This window comes from Zootoca vivipara, chromosome 1 (assembly GCF_963506605.1).
Source record: "Zootoca vivipara chromosome 1, rZooViv1.1, whole genome shotgun sequence".
Taxonomy (NCBI): Eukaryota; Metazoa; Chordata; class Lepidosauria; order Squamata; family Lacertidae; genus Zootoca; species Zootoca vivipara.
In genome coordinates, this window is record NC_083276.1 from 91,598,062 (window position 1) to 91,611,431 (window position 13,370).

General features: G+C 41.2%; 1 protein-coding gene across 9 annotated transcripts in view; it reads right to left on the reverse strand.

Moving 5' to 3' along the window:
* Positions 1-13,370, reverse strand: part of ADCY5 (adenylate cyclase 5) — a 191,707-nt gene that overhangs the window by 81,311 nt on the left and 97,026 nt on the right. For all 9 annotated transcript variants that reach the window (XR_004693427.2, XR_009557784.1, XR_009557786.1 and 6 more), the window contains 2 exons: positions 2,777-2,926; positions 344-465 (listed from right to left, as the gene is read on the reverse strand). Coding sequence is in view for 6 of the 9 variants with exons in the window: in XM_035128999.2 (XP_034984890.1) it covers positions 344-465; positions 2,777-2,926 (272 nt within the window). In the remaining 3 variants the exon portion in view is untranslated. The remainder of the gene's footprint in view (positions 1-343; positions 466-2,776; positions 2,927-13,370) is intronic.

The following is a 13,370-nucleotide window of genomic DNA, read 5'->3' on the forward strand; positions in this document are numbered from 1 at the left end:
TAAAGACAAATCAAATCTGTTTTACCTCCTCTGTGCATGGTTTTCCCTACATGTGACACCAGCAAAGATTAGTCTCTCACTCTCTACTCTCACATACAAACCTTGTAGAAGGAAAGGGAAGGTGGGAAAGGGCCAAAGAAGTAACCTTAAACTCACACAAAGGCCTGAAGTCTGTTTGGAGTTGCTTTGAATTTTGTTTCCCTCTCTCCCTTAAAGATATATCTGTGATTTGCAGTTCTGCTGCTAAAAATGGCAAACAAAGAAATTCCATTTATCCTTACCGGTACCTCTCAGACATACATATTGTTGTGGGTTCACTCCACTCCTTTACTGTTGCACTTACCTGACATTGTCATGCTTCTGGATGTAAATTTTATGAAACATCATATCTTCTTTTTTGGCATTAATGTCAGCTTTCATCTCCATGGCAACATGGCGAGGAAGTACGGAGAGCAGGAGGCGCTCCTGTGGTGTTAGACAGATGAGCCAATTAACATGCCTGCTCTCTATTTAACAACACAAGCACACATCTTTTCTAATCTCATATAAACAAAATGAAGCTATCAGTTCTGCAGTGAATGGGCAGAAACATGGATATTTCCCATAAAGCCAGCCTCTATCAAGATATCTAAGATCCTATTCCACTCAGTAATTAAGCAAGTCATAATCCATCAGATTTCTCTCCAGTTCCAATTTAACTGCCATTCATAGAAGTTAGACACTCATTAGCAACATCAAAAGGTAACTGTTTTAACAGAGTTGGTGGTGCACAGAATGCATGTTGACTGTACATTGTTTGTGGCTATTCCACGGGCTCTATGTAGGCCATAGGACAAATTATCATCCATGAAATTTGGCTTCATTTATTTGTTATGTAGCAGCAAATGCAATTTCTAATACACATTTATGGCTTCAGTAACTATGAAGAAATGACAACAACACATGGCTTGCATCCAAGTTTTGTATTTCTTGTGTCAAATGTGAATATTGAAGATCAGAACTCTCTACTGATACTGAAATGTATGGGCATTGTCCTGCCTTCTTCTGGCTTACAGTCCCAGTGGAGGCCAGGTTAATGCTGATAAGAAAAAAAAAAAGCCATATTCAAAAAAGCAGGGTCACAGCAAGGCATGTCCAGTCAAATCCAGCCGGATTATGGGCTGGGTAATTTGTCAGCACCCTGGAGAGCTCACACCAGCCAATGCTTGCTAGGACTTACTTAGGAAGAGCTGTTGCCTCAGCAACAGGCTGAAGCCTTCTGAAGACTGACTGGCCTGAACCTCCTATTACTCCAGTCATCCCTGAGGTGCTGTGTATTCTTTTAAGGACCATTGCCCTGTTCTGTAACTGCTCCTATGGCTTGGAGGCAGTGAAGAAAGAACTAGTGTCCTCTGTGATGAAGGAGTCCAGTAAACCCACATCATCTTTCACTCTGAGTCTGCCTCTGAGGATTGTGGCCAAGTAATAAAAGAAGCACCATCTCACTACTGGAAACTTGTGTACTTTGCTGCTTCACACATTACAACAAAAGCATGAAGATAATCTTCTCCATTGCACTACACTACAATTGTTCATAAAGGTGGCATCTGGGAAATTTTATGGGCCCAAAGTACATATGTTAAAAGATGCATAAACATGCATGGATGACTTTCACATTTTAACGTTTGCTGTGGAAAACACCAGTTTCATATTCTCAGTAGTGCATTTTCTCAGTCCCTGTATGAGACCAAAACAACCAGAGCAGAAAGATAGCAAAGTAAGGATATTAAAAAAGCACTAAAATCTTTATTGTGTACATTAGAACCAAAAGGGTTCAAAAGGTGACATATGAATCACTGACACCTCAGTTTCAGAAGTAATTATTGCATACTGGTGAGTGTCTAAAAGTGAATTCCAATGGCTTGTAGCCAACTAAATTCTATTCAGAGTGGACCCATTGAAATTAATGAATTCAAGTTAGTCATGTTCATTGACTTCAATGGGTCTACTTTAAGTAGGACTAGGATTAGCTGCAACCCCAAGTTACTTTTCTCTATTTGCATTAGATGGAGTTGGGCAGCTGGGTACGGGATAAGAAAACATGCATCTATGCAATGTGGGTGGAATCAGACTTAATTTCTGTCTATAGATGTATCATCAGTTCTCTAAATATATCATTAACAATTCCCTACATGCATCTTAAAGATGCTCTCAAATTAACTAAATAGCTCACAGACACTCTACCATGAACCATGCTCACGGAAGGATGCTATTAATTAAAGCTGATGAAGTAAATTAATGTTCTGTGATAAGACTGGAACCAGGAACACAGTTTTGGCCAACTACTCAGTGCTGCAAATCAAAATGTTCTCAGGAGTAGGATATTTTCCCAGTTCATGATGGTTACCTCCCTCACCCCACACACCACCTACTGATTTCTCCTAACCTGATAGATATAGTAAAGCTTTGGGGTCAGACTTGGGCTTTGCCTGAGCAACGATTACAGTTGAACCTTGGAAAACATCATCATAGTACTGGGAACTTTTCTCCTGCAGCCACAAAGGGCAGCAAAAGCCAGGTCTCTATCAAATCACAACTTCAATCAGAATTACTTGAACATTCTGTATTCTTCCTATGCAAGGCCCATATTGCCACACAAAAAGCCTGTAAATTTGATTTGTTCACCATATATATATATATATATATATATATATATATATATATATATAACAAAACAAAATAATCAAGCTAAAAAAAAACCTCATCCTTGAATGTATTATCATGATTTTTCTTTTACCTGTTGCTGGTTTTCTCTCTGAGAATGTAGACGAGCTTGAATGCATTCCCTGGTCTCTTGAAATGCCTGTCTCTGGGACACCTCAGCTGGGTAGTGTGTACACACACCTACAATGTTCGTGCAGATGAAGATGAGGATGTTGGACACCAGCTGCACAAGAAATAGTGGAAGGAGAGAAAGACAGAACTGGTTACAGTCCAGAAACCAGGGTAAGAATAGCACCAGATTCGAGGCCAGAATGCCCTCTTCTGAACCATATATATTATCATTGTCTTCTGCTCTGAGCAAATTATCTTTATGGAAGTCAATAGCTGCAGAAAGAGTAACAATATTTATCCTCTGGTCCTGCTTACAGAAGAGGTCTCATAGGCAGCCAGACACATACCTTCCCACTGCATTCCAGAATTATAAAAGCATCCATGGATATTTTCCTGCTGTTTTGGTTAACAGATTTGAAGACACCCCTTGCTTTGATTTAAAATATGGTCATGCACACTGCAATAGCCATTAGCATCTGAGTTCTGGGAAGTTTTAAAGAAGCCCGTTAGGGAAATGAATAAGCACCTAACTCAAAGATGGGTAAATATCCCAGTCTTTCCACAAATAAGTCCACTTTTGATTATTCTAATCATACCTCATTTCAGTAATGTAATTTAATATAGTGAAAGGTACAGAGATCATTTTGTGCAGCTGTTGTTTTGGAGTCCAAAACCCTTGCCAATCTACTGCAAATCACTCAGAGATCTAACATAAGATTTATATCTTTTTTTCTGCCCGGCCCTAACCTAGTCTACTGACAGGCACACATATATAACTACACTACAACTTGATGCCATAGTCCTGGGGTCGGCAACCTGCGGCTCCGGAGCCGCATGCAGCTCCTTTACAGCTTTGCCGTGGCTCTCTGCCCCTGCCTGGCTCACGCAGCCTCTTTAACCCTATCGGGGCTTCCTACTCGCCGGCTCTGAAATGGTGGACTTGCCGAGGCTGGAAGAGTTGGGTGACGGAGGCACGGATAGGCCAGCCCTGATAGGGTTAAAGAGACACGCTTGCTGGGAAAGAGAGAGGCGGGCGCGGCTGCGAGAAAGGGCAGCTTTTGAGGAGCCGCTGAAATGGTGTTGTTGTTGCTGCTGCTGCTGCCGCCTCCTCGGGAGGCGGAGGTGGGGCGAGCGGGAGAGGTGTGTAAGGGGTGGGGGCTCGTCTCTTTCCTAGGGGGGAAAGAGGGGTAGGAGGGTGGTCGAGTGCTCTTGGTTCGCTTTATTTATGAGTTCTGTGTAGCAGAGGGGAGCTGGCACTGGAATTTTGTGAATCGGTTAAAATCTCAATTTTATATTAATTGTTAAAGTAAAGCCTCCTTGCTGGCTGCTTTTCGTTGATCAGTCCATTGTAACATCAGCGGGTTTGGAATGCACACCTATTGTCTTATCTGATCTCTCCCAATTGAGAGTGTCAATTGAAAGTGTAAACACATAGCACCTTTGAAGTCAGGAGCTGAAAAAGGGGTTTCCTCAGTCTTAGAGTCCCATCTGTTACTCATTCATAAAATGTATAAGGTCCTTTTTCCTGCCCCCTTTTGATGACAGGACGGAGGAAATAACAATTAAATGTTGGGGTGTTTTGACCTTTTGTTTGAATGATAAAAAAGTGGTTTCCTTTAACAAGATCTACCATTTGAAGTGTATTCCACAGGATGCAAGGCTGTTTTCCAATCCAAACCTGATAGTGACTTTTCTCTTTTATTTTCTCTTTCCACCCCTTTCCCCATGCTTCTCTCTCTTTCCCCACACTCCTCCTCCCCCCAAATTCCTTTTAGGATTTTCAGTTTTCGCTTCACTCCCCCCCTCACGGTGTTTCCCTCTCAAACTGGTCCTCCTTTTCTTCTATCCCCCCCCAATCTCATTGCATCCTTCTTCTCTCTGCCCCCCTTTGCCACACACACACACACACACACACACACACACACACACAGAGAGAGAGAGAGAGAGAGAGAGAGAGAGAGAGAGAGAGAGAGAGAGAGAGAGAGAGAGAGAGAGAGACTGTTTGTTCCCCTGCCCCCTTTCCTTGCATGTCAGAACTGGAGCTTGAATAAGTTCTTCTTTCTGCTCTGCTACAATATAAACCTACCCTTCACATTCTTGAGCACTGTTCTTTCATTCACCCCCCTTTTTTGCTTGCTTCTGTTCTATAGCTGCAATATCAGCTCTCTCCCCCTTCAATACATACTTCAATACAGTAAATCTCTTGCTGATTGGTGCTGATTCAAAGTCTCTTGGAGGGCACCAGGTTGACAAAGGCTGCTTTACACAGCCAGCGTTCTACACTTCCCCACCTCTACTTGCTCCCCTGTGGTTTGTGTGTGTGCCCCGCCCTCTTCGCCCGCTCTGCCTTTCCCCCCTCCTTCCCTTTGGAAAAGGGAATACTCTTCCATGCCTTTTTTCCTGCTCTGTAACTGGATTAGTTTTGAGCATGGAACAGCTGTATTAAAAATCCAGAGAATGCAATAAAGCATCACTTAATATTTGGTTAAAGGATTATTTCATACAATCATAGAATTGTAGAATGGGAAGGGTCCCCGAGGGTCATCTAGCCCAACCCCCTGCAATGCAGGAATCCTGCCCACAGCTGTGAGCCATCCCTGGGTAGGCTCGAACCACCAGCCTTGTGGTTAACAGCCAGACACACTGACCCATCAAACTGTAAAGAGCAACTGGTTCTTATTATTAAACAATTCCTGCACCCGACATACAGAGGAAATGAATAATAAGCTATCTCTGTGCTGTGAAAAAACAACAACACCTCTACAGTATTGATTGTTAATTTCTGCCAGGCCAGACTGTTGCTCAAAGGAGCAGGAGTGGTGAAAGAAGGTTGCAACCTTAATTTCATATGAAAACAGCTGTCTGGCAAACTGCTTTCTGAAGCACTTTCCCCCTCTTTTGAAAAGGCATGGGGCTTGGGCCAAGCAGGGAGGGGAGGGACTTCAGGCAGGGAGATGGGTGAGGGGCTGGGTGAGGTGCAAAGAGAGGTCCGTTTGGTTAGGACCGTTAGGTGTAAAGGGGGCAGGGTTTGGTGAGCTGTGGGGGAAATAGGGTTGGCAAAGGGGATGGCGAGTGGAGCAAGCAGGGGTGGCAGCCTGTATAGGATGAGGGGCTTACATCTAGGCATGCTAGGAAGCCGCTACCCCTTTGGACAGTTTTAGAAATGGAGTCAGGGAACTAGGCTGGGAGTGGAGAACAGTGTGTTCTTTAGAGGCTGCTGGATCAGGCCAATGGCCCATCTAGTCCAGCATCCTGTTCTCACAGTGGCCAGCCAGACGCCTGTGGGAAACCCACAAGCAAGACCTGAGCACAAGAACTGTTAAGTGAAAGTCCTTTTTTTCTTCAGATTGACAGCTGACTGCACGATCCTGTATATATAGCATTAAGTTAAGAAACAATATATGCAGTGTTATATTTGTTTTAAATGTCGCAATGGTTTTGCGGCTCCCAGTTTTTTTTTTCCTTCAGAAGCGGGTCCAAGTGGCTCTTTCTGTCTTAAAGGTTGCAGACCCCTGCCATAGTCTATACTTAATGGCTAATCTAAGCCTGAAGAAAAATCAGGGAAAAATAAAGCTAGTGTGATAGTTTGGAAGAACTGATTGGTTTCTAGCCAGCAGACCATGGTGATTCTTGCACATATATCTCAAAAATCCTTGCAAGTGGTTATATCACTTATCCCCTAACTCTCCATACCCAATGAGATGTTTAGGCAAAGTTTAAGTAATTTAAAGGGGCTAGTATGTTAAGAACAGTAATGAGGAACCTTCCAGATGCTGTTGGATTCCAATTCTCATCAACTCCTTTCTTTAAAAGTAGAACAGCAGGTGTCTCTGTCCAAGTTACTTCAATAATATTTATCTCAAAACTGGTTTACAGCCTGTCAGCCAGCACATTAACTACTAAATCTGTTGTGCAAAGAGGGCAGTCAAAAATCACATCTGCAAAGACTTGAAACCAGAAGTGGCTCCAGATGACAGAAAAGTGTTTACATATAGGGCTGCAGGTAGTTAAGATAGGGAAAAGCAAGCAGATTTGACTCCTGCATACCATTTTTGCTTTTAAAGGTCAGACCTACTTGTAGCTGTGCAATATAACTTTCCTGCCCTCTCCTCTGCCCACAAATCTGCTCTAGAAGATTGCGGGGACGGAACCTGGAGCAGGTTTAGGGGGTGCTATGTGGCAGATGATGTGTGTATATTCATGTGGTTTTGCGATGAGTTGTGTTTTTTTTTAATGCTTCTATTTTGGTTTTTAATATACCTCATACAGCAAGTTGACTAGGGAAAATGGGGTAAGTAAAATGTAGCTAGTTAGGCAGTTCTGGGGAGTCCTGGAAATCACTGCTAAGGGAATATGTAGCATTGGGAAAGTGACAGTCGGGGGGTGGGGGCAGTTGGGCCAGAGGAGGAGAAGAGAATGATGGGCTGTTGAGGAAGAAAGTGTTGTTTTGAGTTTGTGAAGTAGTACACCTGGTGAGGGGAGCCTGCATTCAAGTTCTGGGAGTGGCTGTTACAGATAGATGCAGAAAAACGCAGTGGCAAGGGACAGAATGGTCGTAAGATGAAACACCCAGGCAAAACTGCACCATCATTAGAGACTGGGGGTGGGGGGGAAGCCTCAAGGAACGAAGCTGGGGGAAAGGACCACAGGGTTAGTTCGTTTTACCAGAAAGGATACCAACTTGTTAAGGGTATTTTATGCTAGAGAAAGTTATTCCTTCCTTCAATCAAAATTGTTTTAACAAAGGGGTTTGTGTAGGCTTCCAAACTCCTTTCCCAGATTTTGAAATTTTGATTGTGGTCTTCTACCTATTCCACTATGTTTAACATGGACTATTTTCTTAAAGGCAAAGTGCCTCTGCTTTAAAGTGCTTTATTTCAGTGTTCCTTGGTAGAACCTTAGAAGGACATTCAACCTACTGAGCTGCCCTTTTAACATATCCTTAGACATGTATTTCTTTGGAATGTCATTACTGCATTGGCACTTCATTAGAACACTTTAATCTTGGCCTGCTAACATTCAGATGCCTTCAATTATTGTGCCCAAGACTGCATAAATGTTTCAACATTCGTGGAATCTGCGATGAGCTCAGAATTTTATAAAATATATGATGGATGACTATAATTATTAGCACTTACTGATATTTGCATATATGGCATGAGAGCTGAAAATAGGATAGCCTTTCTTTTTCCTTCCCTCGTATTTCAAAGTCGCGCTTCAACGTCTTTGACAGAAAGGCTTTTAATTCCATTCCAAATACTCCCACTCCCAGAAACATGCTTTCTTGGTGAGATTCAGCTGTTAGATCACAGCAAAATATTTCCAGGCAAATGAGCTATGGAATTTATATCCCATCTATTCACAAATTTGATCTTCAAAGTGGCTCACATATATCACTAAAATAGTATAAATCGGTTGATTACTTGGAATAGCTACATTTGTTCTGCATTTTACAGAAACAGAAACTCAAAGTTACAGGTAGGTAGCCGTGTTGGTCTGAGTCGAAGCAAAATAAAAAAATTCCTTCAGTAGCACCTTAAAGACCAACTAAGTTTATATTTTGGTATGAGCTTTCGTGTGCATGCACACTTCTTCAGATACACTAGAAACAGAAGTGTCAGACCCTATATATATACAGAGGGTGGTGGGGGTGGGTGGGAATGGGAGATGGGCTTACCACTCCCAGGTTTACCACTCCCATCAGCCCATCTCCCATTCCCACCCACCCCCACCATCCTCTGTATATATATAGGGTCTGACACTTCTGTTTCTAGTTACAGGTAGGTAGCCGTGTTGGTCTGGATCGAAGTAAAATAAAAAAATTCCTGTTTCTAGTGTATCTGAAGAAGTGTGCATGCACACGAAAGCTCATACCAAAATATAAACTTAGTTGGTCTTTAAGGTGCTACTGAAGAAACTCAAAGGCAATATTTCAAAGTACATTAAAACAATATATAAAGATATGAAGGGAAAATTAGGAATAAATATACAAATTTCATGCCCATTTTATGTCCGACTAATTATCTGTCTTAAGTTAAGGAACTTTAGCTGTAATCATTGCAAGACTTAAAGACTGGGCATACATGTCACACTAAGCCAAACCACAGTTTAGCAGGCCTATGTGAGTAAGTGGACTCCTAGAAAAGAGCTGCTTTGCTCCTCCATAGTCTTTTTGCTACAAACCAAGGTTTTTGCACAGTAAGCCAAAGTTTTGCTTAGTATGTTGTTCAAACCCAGATCACAGCTCATAGTTAGTCTGGAGAGAGTTTGTTCCGGAGGCTTTTCAGATGTGCAAGTGGCTGCAGGAAAGAGGAGGGGACAGAGAACTTTCCTTCTGGGAATTTCCTTAGATTTATATATATCTTAGGATCCAAACCATTATCTTTCTGAATTTTATAAAATCCAAGATGTAAAAGTAGAATTATATGGATGGATAGATTTGATTATTACAAAGCAAAGAAAGAAGTTTATTTTTAAAATTGTTAATACTGTGGTTTAAAATTAATTTATGCTATTTCAGTAATGTAACAATATAATAGGGACGCGGGTGGTGCTGTGGTGTAAACCAATGAGCCTTGGGCTTGCCGATCGGAAGGTCGGTGGTTCGAATCCCCGCGACAGGGTGAGCTCCCATTGCTCAGTCCCAGCTCCTGTCAACCTAGCAGTTCGAAAGCACGTCAAAGTGCAAGTAGACAAATAGGTACCGCTCCGGCAGGAAGGTAAATGGTGTTTCCATGTGCTGCTCTGGTTTTACCAGAAGTGGCTTAGTCATGCTTGCCACATGACCCGGAAAAACTGTCTGCGGACAAACGTTGGCTCCCTCAGCCAGTAAAGTGAGATGAGCGCCGCAACCCCAGAGTCGTTCGTGACTGGACTTAACTGTCAGGGGTCCTTTACCTTTAACAATATAATAATAGGATAATCATCTAAGGTATTAGGTTTTGAGAATCTACAATTGTTCAGTATTTCTGTTGAGAAACTGTAGGGACAACACAGTTTAAAATAATACCCAAAGAACAAACCTGAATTAAAATGTGTTTTGGGTTTTGACCACCAAAATCCAAAAAAATAAAAGGAACATTGTCAAAATTTATGAGCTAATTGTAAACCAAGATTTAAAGAGTGGGAATAATTTTAAAGCATGACAGGAAATGATCTCAGGCTCAGCATGGGATACATCTATTTAAACAAAGTTATATCCAGTGATTTTAATTTTAATCCAGTGATTTTAGTTTGACTTAACTGAATATCATCTTCTTTGAATACATTTTATTATTATAATATACAACAGTGCTAATATTCTAAGCCAAATAAAATGACCAACATCTAAAAAAAACAAAAAAAAATGTTTTCTGGTGATACAATTTACTTTAAGTAAATTATTTACATATTAGGTGTTGATGTTCCGCCTAATTTGCAAATTCTGGACGAAAGTTAAGATGGTTAGTAAGAGAATAATCAATAGCAAGATATTGCTAGATGCTAAAATAATGTACTAAAATTCACTCAGCAGATCATATCAAAAACACACCACCCATTCATTTCAAACCTTTTATTTGCTTCAATATTTGTAATGGCAAAGAGAGAGAGAGTTACTAAACCATCTATATGTAAAGAAACTTTGGCAATTACTGAAGCTCAGTTGCCTAAGCAAACGAAAATGTAAGCTTAAAGAACAGAAGTCAGCACAAATAAAAATTGCTATAGTGTCCTTTTACTAATTATCGAAAGAGAAAAATAATAGAATCAGTCATATAAGGGTGTGTTTTTTTGCCTCACGGAGGTGTTTTATCTTTTTATGCTTTTTTATAATAACAAATGTAAAACAGTATTAAAAATATTCATAAGCAACAGTAATTGATCAAATCAAACATCCTAAAAACAGAAAAAGCAGCCTATTTAATGTGAAAGATTTTCTGACTGATTGCCAGGAATAAATAAAGTTAGGACAAGATTATTAAATGCTATTGCATTAGCTGTCAGATGCTGTCAAATATGGACTTGACTGTGTATCAGCTGCGAGAATCCGTTAAATGCTGGTTGTTATATGTAATATGCTGTAAAATGTTGGCAGCTGATTCTGAATATCAAATATTTGTTGAATAATCACACATTCACATAATATTTGCTAACAAAATTCACACAGTGGAATGGATTTTAACTCTTGTGTAGGACAGCCACTGAAAATATGTAGCTTCTTAGTACAAATTTTGCAAACTGTTTAGTGAGGAATAACAATTTCACAGAGAACTCTAAAAACTAGTAAACAAGAAGTGAGCAACAGCAGATTACAGGATGTGTTGCAGACTGTTCTCCTTTCCTTGTACAGTTATGTGTAGCAGATTGCGCATAAAAAAAAAATATTTCTGCATATATCTTTAAATGTGTAAAACTGACAATATGGTAATTTATTGCCCTACAGTATCTATTTACGCTGAATTAAACCCAATACCACCCTGCTTTGTTTATAGCTTTCACATGCTATGAATTTCCCCCCTAGAGCCCATATATTCAAGCAATCAAAGACCCATAACATGGGAAGGCATTGGCAGGTCATCCCATCAACACAGCAGTTAATTATAATGAGTTACTGAAGGCACACAGCATTATTGAAAAACTATCCTCCATGTCTCCAGTGCCTTTTACACACCACTAAGAACAGTGATTATACAAATCACTCTACTGTAATTCTCTGCAAAGTCATGGTGGCAAAGGACCCAAAAACAGTTTGAAGTACCATAGCTATTCTTGAAACGGTATATGTGTGTGTTTCATGCAACACTTGACTAAAGTGAGACAAGAGCTGCACCCCTCCCCTGAGAGCAAACAAAACTAATTCTCATCATCGTAAAGGGGTGAAATTCAATTAGGAAACCAAAGCTGAGATTCCTGAGGGAATTAAATGGATTCTGACTCATTTCTAACGTACCTATAACTAAAAATAAATTACTGAGAGTGCACTAGTAGTCATGTTATTCACACGACAGCTGTACAATTTAGCTGTACATAAATGTGATCTCCCTGCAATCTTCACTTGGCCAGTCACAACCCTACAATGTCTGAAGTTTTCCCGCTCCCTAAAAGGACTCTGCCCTTTCTCTCTTATCCCAGGTATTTAATTACCTACCTACTTATCTTCCTTCCAGTGTTTCCTCAAAACTCACCTTTCCCAAGTTCTCTGGAATAATCCCCTAGACCAGTGGTTTTCAACCTTTCTGAGTCCACGGCTCCCTTGACCAACCACATTCTTTCTGCGGCTAACCTGTGGGAGCCACTTACATTCGGGTTCCATTACGTGTACGGGGGAATTCCCCCGTTCCACCCTGCCTTCTTTTGGGCAATGTTTTTGGCAAGCGCCTAAGTGGGAGCACACATGCCGACGGGAACCCAAGCAACACTGCTACTTTGCAGGGCTGAGCTGACATACTCCACATGGCAGCCCCAGCCTGCCTTTCCTGAAATTAGTGTGCACATGGGGTGGAAAAGGCAAAACAAGATTAAGATCAGAAGCAGAAATGTTTTGTTATTGCGGAGAATGAAAGCGAGAAATGCAGTGCAGGACACACATGGAGACGTGGTTCTTTTCTTCAACATTCTCCCTTTCCCCGTAAAGCTGGGTGAGTGTTAAAGGGGGGGGGTGTTGCCTGTGGAGAGAGGTAGAGAAAATAGTGGGGAGGGATGTTGGGGTAGAAGGAGAGAGAAACACAGAAGACACTCCTCACTTTCAGGGTTATTTTTAAATGCCTCCATACAGAGCACACACACCCAGGCACACACACCATCAAGCTACTCTGCTATTTTTATTGCATTTCTCAAGCCCTTGGTGTAAAATTAAGGAATTGTTACTTACTGAAGCTGGTGAGGATTTTGTTTGGGAGGGGGCAATTTTAAGAAGATAAATATGGTGGGGGGGAGATGCAGGAAGATAATGGGCTGCAAGTTAAAGCTGCTGGCTCCACTGAATTTTCCTCGGAGAGAAAGAGACAGACAGATAATGCAGGAAGATATGGACTGCAAAGATATGGACTGGAAGATATGAAAGGCTGCCCCGACAGGGCTCCCCTGAATGTTCCTCAAGTTACCCCAGGGTGCCCTGGCACACTGGTTGAAAGCCACTGCCATAGACCAATGTTTCTAAAACTCTGGTAGCTTCCCAACATGCTGCCCATTTCCAAGGCTTAAAACATAATAATCACTGGGCCATATTATTACATGAGATCGTAAATTATGCCATACTGTCATGATCTGATTCTTCTGATGCAGCTACTGTACTCCTTTTCTCTTTTCACATGATTATTTTGTTTTCAGAATAAAATCTGCATTAGCAACAATCTGCAGAGCAACAAAAGCATATGGAGTCTCTCTGCCTGGGTCTGAGAAGGTATTGCATTCATTTGAAACAAGGTGCTTAAAGAAACATTTTCAAAAAAAAAAAACAGCAGAGAAACACAGGGCATTGTTTTTACAATTCCACCAACGAAAACATCTGATAATCCCTTCTCTGCCAGTTGGGATCAATGCATGTATTAGTCCTCATTTTACAGAAGTTCCTTTCA